Source organism: Salvia hispanica, chromosome 2, assembly GCF_029641045.1.
Source record: "Salvia hispanica isolate PSC_SH4W2 chromosome 2, Shi_PSC_v1, whole genome shotgun sequence".
NCBI lineage: Eukaryota > Viridiplantae > Streptophyta > Magnoliopsida > Lamiales > Lamiaceae > Salvia > Salvia hispanica.
In genome coordinates, this window is record NC_142693.1 from 14,275,424 (window position 1) to 14,289,309 (window position 13,886).

At 36.3% G+C, this 13,886-nt stretch overlaps 2 protein-coding genes across 3 annotated transcripts; one reads left to right on the forward strand and one right to left on the reverse strand.

Annotated features, from left to right (window-relative positions):
• Nucleotides 1-534: 534 nt before the first annotated feature.
• On the reverse strand, nucleotides 535-8,271 carry LOC125211113 (uncharacterized). The gene is made up of 6 exons (XM_089064845.1): nucleotides 8,260-8,271; nucleotides 8,109-8,189; nucleotides 4,769-4,867; nucleotides 4,083-4,241; nucleotides 3,843-3,992; nucleotides 535-687 (listed from the first exon to the last, which is right to left on the reverse strand). The coding sequence occupies exons 1-6, from the start codon at nucleotides 8,269-8,271 to the stop codon at nucleotides 535-537; spliced, it is 654 nt and encodes a 217-aa protein (XP_088920971.1).
• A 3,522-nt stretch (nucleotides 8,272-11,793) lies between these two features.
• LOC125224244 (copper ion binding protein) lies at nucleotides 11,794-13,886 on the forward strand. 2 transcript variants are annotated; one of them, XR_007176858.2, is made up of 4 exons: nucleotides 11,794-11,946; nucleotides 12,187-12,987; nucleotides 13,178-13,253; nucleotides 13,490-13,886. XR_007176858.2 is itself a non-coding variant. In XM_048127649.2 (3 exons), the coding sequence occupies exon 2, from the start codon at nucleotides 12,241-12,243 to the stop codon at nucleotides 12,979-12,981; it is 741 nt and encodes a 246-aa protein (XP_047983606.1). In that variant the 5' UTR covers nucleotides 11,794-11,946; nucleotides 12,187-12,240; the 3' UTR covers nucleotides 12,982-12,987; nucleotides 13,490-13,886. The 2 variants fall into 2 exon arrangements, 1 of the variants encoding a protein (XP_047983606.1); XM_048127649.2 differs by lacking the exon at nucleotides 13,178-13,253.

Here is a 13,886-nt window from a genome sequence, read left to right on the forward strand (position 1 = left end):
TTTGTAGTTAGATTTAAAGAGTTCGGCAAGGTAATTGACGACTCCGGCGTTGGACCTCGCTTATTTCCAATTTTACGAAGCTTTTGTTTATTTTCATGTTGATAATGCTATTTACTTATAATTGTTGGATGCTTTTCGCAATTGGTAGTTTAGCTCTGTAGTTTCGATGGAGGAATTGACGACTCCGACATTGGGATTACATTTAATTTCATGTTTTCCATACTTTAGTGTAGGTTTACAGTGTGTTGGTTGATTCGACGATGGAATTGACGCCTCCATCTTAGAAGCTCTTTCACACCTCGCTTTCTAGTTAGATTTAACGGATTCAGCAGAGGAATTGACAACTCCGATGTTGGATCTTTGCTTTCTTTACCGCTTTAGAGATGCTATAGTTAGATCCGAGTTTCAACGGAAGAATTGACGACTCCGCCGTTGGATCCTGGTTAAATTCCAGTTTTATGTAGCTTTAGTTATTTTCATGTTTTCAATGTTTTAGTGCAGGTTTACAGTGTGTTGGTTGTTACGATGGTGGAATTAACGCCCCCATTTTAGAAGCTCTTTCACACCTCGCTTTCTAGATAGATTTAATGGTTTCGGCAGAGGAATTGACAGCTCCGATATTGGATCCTTGCTTTCTTTACCGCTTTGATTTACTTTCATGTTGATGATTGACTTACTTTCATGTAGCTTAGCTCTGTAGTCTCGGCGAAGGAATTGACAACTCCGACGCCGAGATTATATTTCATTCCATGCTCCCTTAGTTAGATTTAGTTTAAGCTCTTAACTCTGTTTTCATGTTTAAAGTTCAAGTTTCTCACCCTAGTGTTTAGGTCCCATGCTCCAGTGCTCAAGGCGTGGTGGCTAACACCAAACCCGTGTTGTAGAAACAATCTCGAGTAGGTCCATGGTCTATGTGGTTCGACCCCTCTCTTGCCAATATAATTGTGCTACTTCATGTGTCAGAGATCCCATTTAGACGAGCAATACACATTCTCTGATAAATTTTTTTTGAATTTTGATTGATATTTCAGCATACCCATGTCTCTTCATTGGTATTGTAGATGACGGAGGTGTGGAATGATAGTCCACGATTGAAAGAGGAAAACTGTAGCACGCAGCAACAACTAATCTGAAAGAACTCACGCTTATTCATGCACTTAACAGGTGCTATAATATTCATGCGCTTATTTATCTATGTGACATTCTTGATAGGAAAAATAAATATTAATTACCTTCAAAATAAATCTGTTATTCTTGGACGAGGATCTACGACGGGGGCTCTTACTACTTTTCGTATGCGATGAAAAAATCCGATCAATGAGCCATAATATTATTTAGTGTCGTCAGGGAGAGGAAATCGCCGGCGGTCGGGGTTTGCATCGACGGCGGTCGGGGCTTGCATCAACGGCAAACAAAGTATACATAGTAGTAATGTTTGTTTATTCGAGTGCTACAAAAACTTTGCTAATGAAGGAAAGAGTTGAAGAGGAAGAGAGAAATAAATGGGAGGAAGAAAACAGCGACACAATTTTTTTTTTCTTTTAATTCTAGAATGCAAGTGTATTAATATTATTGAATTATAAAATTTATTGTTCGAGGAATATATATGGTTCATGCACGTGAAATATTTTCATTTTAAACCCCAATATGAAATGAGTTTTAACTTTTAAATAACTAAAAATGCGGTCCCTTATATAGGATTTTGATCAAACAAAAATGGCCTTAAATAAAGAAATACAGACGGTTTATTGTCCATAGGATTAGGCGTGATCATCTTCAGATTAGATTATTTAATGGCTAGATTTATTTGTCAGATTATATTAATTTAATCATTTATATTCATAAAAGGTCACTTTGGTTAATCCATGTTTTCGTTGGTTATGGAAGTTCCTATAATGTTGCATATTCCTCTCTCCACTCACTGATCATCAGCGTGAGTTACAATCAATAATTTCTCTTCTTCATATCTTCTATGAAGATTCATACGATCTTAAATTCATTTTACCTTCTACTTAGTTTCCAGTTTTGTCTTCTTCTTCTTCACAGCCTTTGAGTTTGCATTCCACAATGTCGAAAACTACATATTTCCGTTTATAACATTCAGACGCTGCATCATTCTGTTACACTTATAGAGCACTTGTTTCCAGATTCAATCGTTATGGAAATGGAATCTGAAACGCCATCTAATTCACATCTAGATAATCAATCATCCCCCGATGACATTCTTGACAATACAAGTTATGATTTTAATTTTGTGACTGTAATTTTAATAATGATTCAACCATGAATTCTTTATCATTTTGTTTTAGTAATGTTACAATCATTACTTATTTATCTGTTTATTATGCCATTATCTCGTATGACTTCAATCCGCACTTAGTATGACACAACGATTGGGTTGTTTTTATCTTTGAGTCTTCATCGGTAGTAGTAATGATACAAGTATTACTTAGTAAAGGGGCAACTATGACATGTTTTTGTATGACTCAAATATGCACTTAGCATGACATGTTATTTACTGTAACAAGTTTTAGCAGTACTTTGTACTGCATGTATTATTTTAGGACAATCAACCAGCCACTGACTGTCTTTGTTTTTATTATTACAGATTTAAATACACCAGAATGCCCTATAGAGCTTAAACCTTTTGTTGGTCGTAGCTTCCCTCCTTTGGACAACGCCATTGAGTTTTACGAGAACTATGGTCGATGTGCCGGTTTTGACACAAGGAAGAACGGTTCAAAGAAGGTTGATGATCTTACCATATGGTTTTGCATGGTGTGTCACATAGAAGGTGAGCAGAAATTTAGCGATGAACATCCCAAACGACGACGTAAATCCAAAAAAAGTGGATGTAATGCTCGGGTTGCATTCAAATTCGATTCTGACCGTGGTTATGTCATTCAACACTTGAACGAAGAACACAACCACCCCATGGTTTTGGTTCAACACCAGAAGTTCATGAGATTAAATCGTCAACTTGATCTAGTTCATCAAAAATTTATTACGGATTGTGCTGGTGCTAATATCGGTCCTTCTCTCACTTTCAAGTTGTTGACTGAATTGATGGCGGATATGAGTCCGTTGGGTGTACTGTGTTGGACATCCGTAACTACACACGGGACATCAGAAGATACGCTGAAGGATATGACGCCCAAATGATAATAGACGAGATGAAGAAGAAGAAGAAGGAAAGTTGTGACGCCTTCACGTACGAGTATGAGGTTGATTCTCGTAGTCGACTGATGCATTTATTCTGGTGCGATCCTATTGCTAAGAAGAATTTCATGCAATTTGGTGACATTGTCTCGTTTGACACTACCTACTCAACGAATAGGTAAATGTTGTCCCCTTAAAATTGTTGCCTATTTCTGTTATGATATGATTCCAGTTTTGAATTTGTATCGTGGATGCTACAACAACATGCCATATCTATGTCTTCCCATCTGAAGTGTGGTATTTCGCTGACCTCTTTGTCAATGTTTGTGGCAAATTCATTTAGTTTGTCTGCATCATTAGTTTTTCCATTTGCTTCCACAACCGTGTACAGCTGCACAAGTTATAGCAGCAGAGTTAGGTAATAACTTTAAATCATTAAAAACATGTCATGATAACTAGATATTCGTGTCCATATAGGTGGGTTAGGTTAACTCACAACAAGGTAGGTTGTGAAAAATAGCCTTTTGGGTGAAGTGGCCGACTTCAAATCTTCCATTTGGTTAAGTACCGAGCAGTAGGCACTAATTATTCCTGTAGAGACTTCTTGATGTGGCAATAACGAACAGAATTTCAAAAGCGTGACTTCAACAACTCAATCAATGTATAAAATAACAACAAATTACTTGTTCGTTGTCATAGATGACCAAATCTTTGCCTACTTTTGGTTCTGACTTATTAGAGAAAGGCGTGACAAAATCCTCATCAACTTCGTCACATTCCATGTACGCTTCCACTGCAGTCTTTACAATTGCTTCAACAGCGAGTTCCTTATCCTACATGTTAATTTTATCAAAATGTTACAAAAGACGTGCATACAACATTGTAGTATTTCTTTAATAATGGAACTAAGGATAGACACATACCTTAGTTTCATCAATGCTACTAAGATTATTATCCAAATTTGTAATTAATTTTGTTCCTGATGCTTCCAAGAAAAATTCGTCTGCAACATCATTACCACCGCCTTCCATGTAGTCAGCCACGGCTGATTTTATAATCTCATCCACATTGACAACTCCTTCCTATTTATATGACAGTTCAGAATAAGCTACGAAATAATCTTTGACTAACGTCAATCTGTACGAGCCTTTGGGTCATAATAGATGCATACAACGATGTTTACCAACGCTTAATGTACCTTTTCTGAACCGGTCGGATGTGATGCACTGCCACCACTGTGTGATGATGTATCATTTTTTGGGTTGCGCTCCTGATACTCACTCTGAAACAGTTATAGATAATAAGTACTATACACTACCTCAACAAACCTTTCAGTACATATCATTTACCTTCGATGCACATAGACGTGCTGCTCCGGAACCAACACTCATAACAGATTTTCCTGTGTCCGAGCATTCATTTCTTCCTATAGCCGTGAAACTACTGATCTGCGGAACAGACTAAATACAACAGTAATATTAAAGAATGTTTAAGTATGACATTGATCTGCAAAAATAATTTCTATATATAATACGATAAAGTCATTGCAGAATCCTGTTTAGATCATTAATAATCAATAAACATATAGAATTATTCCTTGAAGATATACCTTGTTCACTCCAATATTTGGTGTACCAAAACAACTCTGTAAGTCATTTATGTTAGTTCTGTTTCTATCTTTCATGGAGATTCTTCTGACAACACCACCCTGCGATTCACTATGTTTTTGTAACAGAATACTTTGAAACAGTATCATGCATCAGACTAAAAGAGCATTTGTATCACATATATCAGATAAGCTTGTCATGGGTACAAAAAATTACTACGCCCGAAGGATACACTAACAATATCCAAAAACATCATATCAGCTCTTTGGGTCATACTAAACGCATATCTGAGTCATAGCAATATATAAGCATATGTGTGATACTAAACGCATATCTGAGTCATAGAAACACATGTAAAAAGTGGGTCATAACAAGCGGTTCCTTAGTTGCACATCATCATTGTACCATTACAAATTACATGCTACTGAGACACCAGTGTTCAAATAGTTAGTACAGACAATTGGTTTTCCACAAAAAATTACATTTGTGTTCGGGTTAGTCTTCAACTTACATTATCTGCTACAAAAGAAGGATGGAGTTCAAACGGTAGCCCTTCGTCTGTAAGCTTTGTCAGCTGTGCTGTAATTTTGAACATGCGTTGCACAACCTCTACAAGCTATGGTGCATTCAGCTTGTCCTTTGCCAAAGAGGTCTTCATGGACGCAACCGTTTTCTCCTCATCTCCCTCCACCTCAGCAATTATCCCCATCATATTGCTGGCAGTCGATGCAGGAAGCTTCATCGCTTCAAAGTTATGGATTATATCACTTAAATCATGCATACTTCTCACCAAATTTTCCAGTCCCCGTACTGCATCGTCACTTACTTCTGCGAACGCCTCCATCGCGGTTTCCAACTGCTCCTTTGGCTCCGGCTCTTCTGCTTCAAAGACAACTAGCATTGATGGTCGAGGCAGCTTTTCAGGGTCACCTCTTTCTACCACACTTCCGCTCCCGATAGTATCACTGGACTCAAGCTCCATCTTCTCTCGTTGCCTGAGCTTTTCGCTTGTCCAGCCATAAACGGTCGGGAAAACGCGTGACACCAACAATTTTTTGTGGAAAACACGATCCACATAAAAGGCCTGCAACTGAAGTGTAAGATTTAACAAGTTATAACTCATGCTTCAAGAATTTAAATTATATACATAATGCAGATTTGGTAAATGGAATGTTATTTGGAAACTGTATATAAACATAGTGTAATAAAGATCATACCACCAAGAATGCAATTGGTCCTGTGAAGGGGGCGTTGTTGGTTATCCTCCAGTTCTTTGTTGCAACTGCCAGTGTCTCAAGTACATAAACACACCAGTTTTATTCTTTCACAACTGACATGTCTCTGAATAAATAGTCTATATGAGTTCTGCACTTGTCATCCCCACATGGATTTATTAGCACTGTGTCTAAGATAAGTACGAAGATTTTTCGAAACCATTCACCTCCAGACTTATACTTCAAAACCTGTTTTATAAGGTTTTCTGGAAGAATACGACCAGAGTTTTTTTCTATTCTTCGAGCAACCTCCTCAAAGAATGGTTTCTTTTTCTGCCTTTCGACGCGGTTGATCAACGTCCCCGCCATAGGAAGCCCCAAAGTCATGTAGACATCTTCAGGGTAAATAGGCAGTCGTCCGGTGTCCAGCTGTATTGTGCAGTCTATTTCGCAGAAACCTCTGACCAGGTCATAAGGCATTTTGCCAGGGACCTCAGCGATGCAAAAATGCTTCAACTCTCCAAATCCCATCTCTACCACTTCATTCATCTGCTCTTCGTTTAGAGCTTGTAAAAGCTCTATGATTTTCCGCGGGCTGGCTTTGAACTTAAACGTTCCGTGCCTTATATTCTCTTCACATGTCTCTGCTGTTCCAACAACCTCCTCGACCTTTTCCTTCCCTTTGCTATCCTTCTTCTTCCCAGGTGCATGTTTGTGTATCTCTTCTGGTTGTATCTTGTCTTTATTGTCTACACCTGGACAGTTTGTTTCCATCACAGATTCACGAAGGCGCTTTGAGCCTGCAAACATAAAACCAAATCAGGTAATATTACTTTTAGTTAATAATATTAGTTGTCTTATACTTGAGTAATACCTTTAGACATATCAGGTGATTCAGTTACATCGCCAGTCGCATTGGAGGTATCTGCCTTATCTCTTGTTGTTGTCTCCAATTGCATAATTTTGAGGCTCTCCTTAGCCCTGGCTCTTTTCCTGATGATCAGTTCGTTTGCCTTGTTTAAGGACAGACCAGTCATGCCTACACCTACACAGTTATAGGCAAAATTAATTATTTCTCCAGTGACATAATACTTTCACAAAGTATTCATTATAGTTGTAACTACAGCCATGATTATATAAAACTTCAAAATATAGTAAATTAGACACAGGTGATTACAAGTTGTGCATTACTCCTTGAAGTGCAATATTTATACCCTTAGAAGTGGTTGTATGGGGCATCCTGTTGCTCTGAATTAATTATGTCATGATTCGAATAAATGATTATTATGACCCAGATTAACCATACGATTAATGACTTCAATATCTGTTTATTATGACCCAGAAACAATCAAGATGATTGTGTTATTACCCCAGTTACATTCAACTGGGAAACAAATGAGCTAAACATTTGAGTGTATTTTTTTAGGGTCACTGTCACATGTCCTAAACAAGTATGCCATTATTCTTAGATGGAATAAGCATTACAATTTTCTAAAATGTAAATGAATAACCTTTTTGCACCCTTCATTGCGTTTTCTGCCACTTCTTTCCCATTTGCAGAGGTGTCTACTCCCCCTATTAGTGCATCTGTGCAATGGAACGATGTTAATACTTATAGGTAACCGTCATAAATCAACATTTGTGTAATAAAGACATCACAAAAATCATAGTAAGTTATTATTTGTGTTAAAACTAAGTACCTTTTTCCAGAATTGGAAACATGATCAGTTGTTTCTTTCTCTTTTTCCACTTCTGGACTGATTTTCTTATGTGGTGTTGTATCAGAAACATCAATAAATTAGTACAACATATATATCCTAGCAAGTATGACATTATTCTTAGATAATAAACTTACTGGACCCTCATCAATTTCTTGGATCATAGTAGAGTAAGCTTTATAGTTCTCAAAAGATTCAACTAAGTAATACATTTTACACACTTATATAACCACATCACAGGCACCAAAGATGACTCTTTTTTTTCCCACAATAATGGGTAGTACATACACAACAGAGTGAAGAATATATGACATTTTCCAACTTAATCCCAGTGTCATTACAAAACAATTGTGAAGTAGAGATATAATCACAATCATAGCAAGTTATTACTAGTTGAATAATGTAAGCACTTTTTTCAGAAATTGGAAAATCCCCAGCCGTCTCTTTCCCTTTGTCCCCTTCTGGAATGATTTTGTTATGGGGTCCCGTATCTGAAACATCAATAAATTAGCGTATAACATTACTACAAACAAAGCAAAAAAATATGCCTTTATTCCATACCTGGTTTCCCATATTTGTCATACCAATTCATTAGTTATTAAAAATCAGAGCTACATAATGTAAAAAATCAGTAACTTTAACCTTGTTTTGTGTCGTGGCTACTAGGCCTCACTTCAGTTGAGGGTTTTGTGGAAGTTTGACCTTTTGCTTATGAAACAAAAACCACAATTATATACCAAAATCGAAACAAAACTACATGCATCCAAATCCCAGAAAGTGAAATCGACTTACCTTTCGGTGCTTTTGGGATTCGAGGTTTCTTATTATTCACGTCCTTTCTTTGATACACTACGTGTCGAACAACAAATTGAAGTGAAATTTTGGCCTGATTTTGTCAAATTGAAGTCAAGAGTTGAACAAATTATTACTAACCTTTTCCGTCATGACTAACAGATCTAGTGTCCACCATTGTTGAATTAGGTTTTTCGTTTCCCTTCTTCGCCAATTTTCTGGACTAGGAATAGGGTTTTTGTAGAAGAAACGAATGTCTGGAAGGAGGCGACGTTTTTGTGGAGGAGACGACGATTTTTATGGGCCGAGAGGATTTTTTGTTGAAGGATTGTTTGTTGATTTGGTGGTAGAAGAAGAAGATTTGTGGGAAATTGAAGGGATTTGGTTGAAAGAGAGTGAGATTGAATGGCGCGGGAATCCAAGCACCAACTTAACGTGTGCAGTAATTACTCCCAAATCCCAATTAATCAGCGCCTAGAAAACGGAACGACGGTTCCTAATATTTTCGATTCCTAAATTACCCCTCACATGGCACAGATTGGTCTTATTATGACCCATACAAAACAAGGAGTCACTAACGATCTTAGCCATTAATCACCAGATCCGACGGTTTAGATATGGTCTATATTTCTATACTTAAGGACTGATTTTGATAGATGAAGACCCCCTTATATAAGTTATAAATATAAAAATGGTATGCTTTTAAATAACTATAGTTCTTTTCTACATATTTTTGGTATAAAATATATAATTTCTCCAACAATAGTTTCATATTGCATACTCTATAGTCTATATGCATATGTACAATATAATTATTTTCAAACTGACTCAACTTTATTTTACCCAAATAATACTCACAAGTGTACGGGGTTATCGTAGCAAACAACAAGCAAGAGTATATCGTATCCACAGAAATAATTTAGTGTAAACCTAAGTACCACGGACAAATTTCAACTCTTATCCAGACGATCGAGAATTTTGGTGTTAAACTAACAACTACTAAAAGCATATAAAATCAGAGATTAAAATAAACACTTAAACAAGAAAACAATTAAGCAAGTTGTAGAAAATGATAGAAAAATATGCAGAATTCAAGGATCCGATGCGCAACTGATAGCCTAACCCAATTGAAACCGATTTACCATTTAAAGTCTCCAGAATTTTTGAATCAAACACAAATATAGATTAAACCCCCTCCCGAGGTGAGAAATCCGTAGATTAGGTGTAATAATTGAAGTCCCCTTCTAATTCTTAGACCTAACTCCTAATAGTTCAATTAGATTAAAGATCTCACTCAAAACCTCAACTCTCCCGAGTTTTATTAAATTAAGGTGTGAATAATTCTTCTTTCAAGGTTAAATATTTCATCTCCCGATTATTCTAAGAAACCCTACACTCCCAATTGGTGATCAAGCAATTGTTAGGAAAAAGCACAAGAATAATTCAAACAATTGCAAGAGCAAGATAAAAACGAAGTCAATTGGATTAAAACTATAAATCAATGCATCTTCACCAAGAATTCTACATAAAAGATGTTTAGCTACTCATGTTCATGGTAGAAAACAAATAGAAACAAGGAAAAACAGTGGAAATCATGATGCGAATCGCAATTGGCGTAGGAATTGAAGCTTGAATCTTCAATCTTCTTCCAAGAGTTCTTCACAAAAATGAGAACGTGTGTTTTGTCGCTTGTCGAGAATGAATAGAATTGACCTAATTCTTCCTTCTTATTTTTTTCTTAAAAAAATTACGTTTCAGCTCTAAAAAACGCCAAACTGACGGACCCGGCCGGGTGGAATTAATCCACTGGAAATTCACCCGGCCGGGTGGGACTTCTTTGGTACTCTCTGGAATCTCGCAGGCATAATTACGCCACCCGGCCGGGTGGAATTATAGGGTAATTATTCACCCGGCCGCGTGAGATTTTCTGGACAGCGCAGTGTTCGTATAACAGCCATAACTTCTTCTATCGAACTCCGATTGAGGCGTGCGAGATACCCACGCGAAGCTCTTTCGAAGACGAAGAGATTGGTATGCATTAGGGGCTGATTGGACTTCAAAATCTCCAGTAAATATTGTCTCAAACCAAGGCTGCTGCACATCCACATATTTTGTATACATTTTTCTACACATTCTTAACAAAATGATCAACATACCAACATAATAGAGAAGTAGATATAAACACGCCTAATAATAGACGAAATATGCTCAAATTCATACAAAACCACCCTCTAAAACCATGTAAAATCCAAGTATGTCACAAACTTACTCCATTTATATAATTTTGTTCTACATTTATGCACATTTATATTATATAATAAAGTTATTCTTATCTAAAATATTTGCACAACTTTGTTTTAATAAAATCAAATACTTTTACTTTTTTCTAGTATTTTCACTATTGACCTCGCATTATACTAACTCATTCCAAATTACTACATTTTATATAAATTATATAAAAGTAGGATCCACGTTCAATTAACTTTTTTCACCCATTTTTTACTATATTTCAATTAGTGGGAAACGAAGGGAGTAATATTTTTCGTATTTCAATTAAATATTTCATAATTTTATATAAATAGAATGGACCGTGCATAGCACTGGAGTGAGACTATTATTATAAGAATAAACTCGGACTCATAATTGAATTGAATTTATTTGTTATAATTAGCATGTTATCATATTAATTCATACGTATACAATAAAAATGTAATCACAATAATATATTCTTGTTATGTAATTTTATTGAATGGTAATTTTATTGTATAAATGATAATATTGATAGATGTGCGTAACTAAAGTACAACTTTTAACATAAAATACCAACAAATAACCTATATCTATTTTAAATAAGAAAACGTGAGATTGCATATTCCAAAGAAAAATGTTATAATCAAAACATTATTTTCTGGAGATTTATTACTATTAAAATAAATTAGAAGAATAGTTAAATAAAAAGTCCGATTTTGATACTCTATTTAGTTGTGTATCAGGTGTGAAAAATTAAATACTACATTTATCATTATACTTTCAATTCTACTCATTTCCTTATTAAAAATAGACAATATTTGAAACGACCCGAATTTTAATGCACAATTAGTAAAATATTAAAAGAAAGATAAAAAAAGTGATTGAAATATTATTAATGTAGATTGAGATTCATGAGAAAAAGTTTTCTTAAATATAATTTAATCTATTTTTAAGGAAAATTTCAAAATGATAAACGTGATTTATTTTTAAAAGACATAGGAAAGTAGTTAAAAAAATTTAAATAGTGAAGTTTAGAAAATAAATTGTGGGCAGCGTAATGGGCCTGAAATTTTGAAAAGAGAAAAGAGATTGCTCCAGTAAAAAGAAAAAGCCCTAGTAAATTCGCCGGGCTTCCTTCTCTGAACAAATTGCTGTGCAGCGCCGCCTCATTCACGCCTGAATCGCCAACGCTGGACTTCTCCGATTGTGAGTTGTTAATATGGCTAGTCGCTTTTTTTGTTTTGTTTTGAAGTTATGAGGTGTTATTCGCAATTTTTGAACGCACACTGTTGCAATTTCATTAGTAATTCTATGAAATGTTATAGATCTAGTTGCATATGCTAGTAGCGATTTCTGAAGAATCTGAACACACTGCTGCGTTTGTGCTTAATACCTTTTGATATGGCGATAATTTGATGAACATTTGTGCATTCATCTTTGGAATAGGTCTAATTGTATTCGCTGATTAAGCGAAAACGAGGTTTGTTATTGGATTGAAAGATGCTGAGCTCTACTGTTGTCAAGAAATTGAAGCCTTTGGCCTCATCCTTGGATCATTCTCTAAGCTACCAGCTCCTTCAGAGATGCTCTGTCAGTGGCACTGCGAAGGGGAAGGGTAAGATCAAGACCGGGCAGCCGTTGAAGCGATCGAAGGTCACTACGAAGAAGGGGACACCGCCCGATCCATCTAAGAAAGAAGGGCCGAGGAAGAAGAGCAATTTTGATGAAATGGTTGAGCAATGTTTGACTGCCACTGCACCACGGAGGTTCTTGAAGCCCAAAGAGAAGGAGAGGGAAGCCGAGCGAGAGATGATGGGGCTCGTAAGTAAGGCGAACGAGCAGGCGAAAGAGAAGCTAAAGAAACAAACCGATGAATTTGTTTCACCTTGGGCCATAGGAACTTCGGGTTTGGATTATATTAGTTTAGGGTTAGTTGATGCTGATAAGATCCCGAAGTACGATCTGAGTGTTGAGGATGGACGAAGGCTTGCGAAGGAGTATAGTAGGACCTTGATGAGGCAGCATAGAGCAAGGCGGGCGGCAGAGACGCTGCTGTTGCAGTGTAAGAAAGAAGCAATTGAGGCATTGCCTGAGCATCTGAGAGCAGCTGCTTTAGTCCCGGATTTGACTCCTTTTCCAGCGAATAGATTTATGGCAACACTGACCCCACCAATTGAAGGCTATAGTGAGAAGATCAACGAGGCAGCACGGAAGAGTGTTGAAGGGAAGAAGCGTAGATGATAAGAGGTTAGAATCGTATTTCATGATTCTTTCATATTCTAATGCTTATCATGTTTGAAGTATTTGGAATACTTCTGGAGCATAAGGTTAATAGACTAACTAAGATTCATCTATTACAACATTTGTCATGTTTCGGTAGTCCCTCTTAGGAAGTGTTTATTTTAGTTGATAACTTACAAAGATAACAATAACGTAGGCTAGTCGACCTCAAAGTTTGATGGAATGAATAATTTTGAGCTTGTGATTGTCCGATTCTTCAAATTCGCAATCAGGTATTTCCATTTATTCTATCATCCATACTATACTCCCTCTTAAGTGTTTTTAAATAAGTGTATAAATTTGGACTTTTAACTGCTAAAAGACATTTAGAATAGCTTAATACCTGCTGCTAGTAAGTCCTATTCGTTTTTCTGGTCAAATTTTAGGTAATCAAGCAATCATTATATGTATCTAACTGCATTACTGATAATATTATTATAGTTTGCTGAACAATTTCTATTTTCACCAGGTGAAGCTTCAATGCCAGTTTGCAGCTTCAGTTTGTGGTGGTCTTGGGCTTATGATATGATGACTAAATTGTTGCAGCATATGCAGCTTTGGTTAGTTAAGTCACATTTTGGTTGGTTGATAGTTGTTGCTTGCTGCAAATAAGAATCTAGCAGTAGTCATGTTAGCAATCTCCAATGGCTCTTTTGACTAGTATTTCAAATCATTGTGGATCCTTTATTTCATTCTTGGATCTTGGTTTGCTTGCATGGGAATTCTTGGTTGTTTTGTTGTATGTAGGGGATGAGTAATCGTACAAATGAAGGAATGGGAAGAAAACACCTCCTTTTGCTTTCATGGTTTTCTCAAATTATTAAATAAAATGCTGCTCCAATCTATACTGGCCTACGACCAGTTAA

Bases quoted from the DNA above. Each gene is read 5' to 3' on its own strand.
- LOC125224244 (XM_048127649.2), top strand. From the start codon at position 12,241: ATGCTGAGCTCTACTGTTGTCAAGAAATTGAAGCCTTTGGCCTCATCC.
- LOC125211113 (XM_089064845.1), bottom strand. The intron at 4,868-8,108 runs GTGCTTACATTA...AGTGAATCGCAG, and splicing joins TTTTCCAATTTCTGAAAAAA to GGTGGTGTTGTCAGAAGAAT. The intron at 3,993-4,082 runs GTATGTGTCTAT...ATTAACATGTAG, and splicing joins GTAGCATTGATGAAACTAAG to GATAAGGAACTCGCTGTTGA.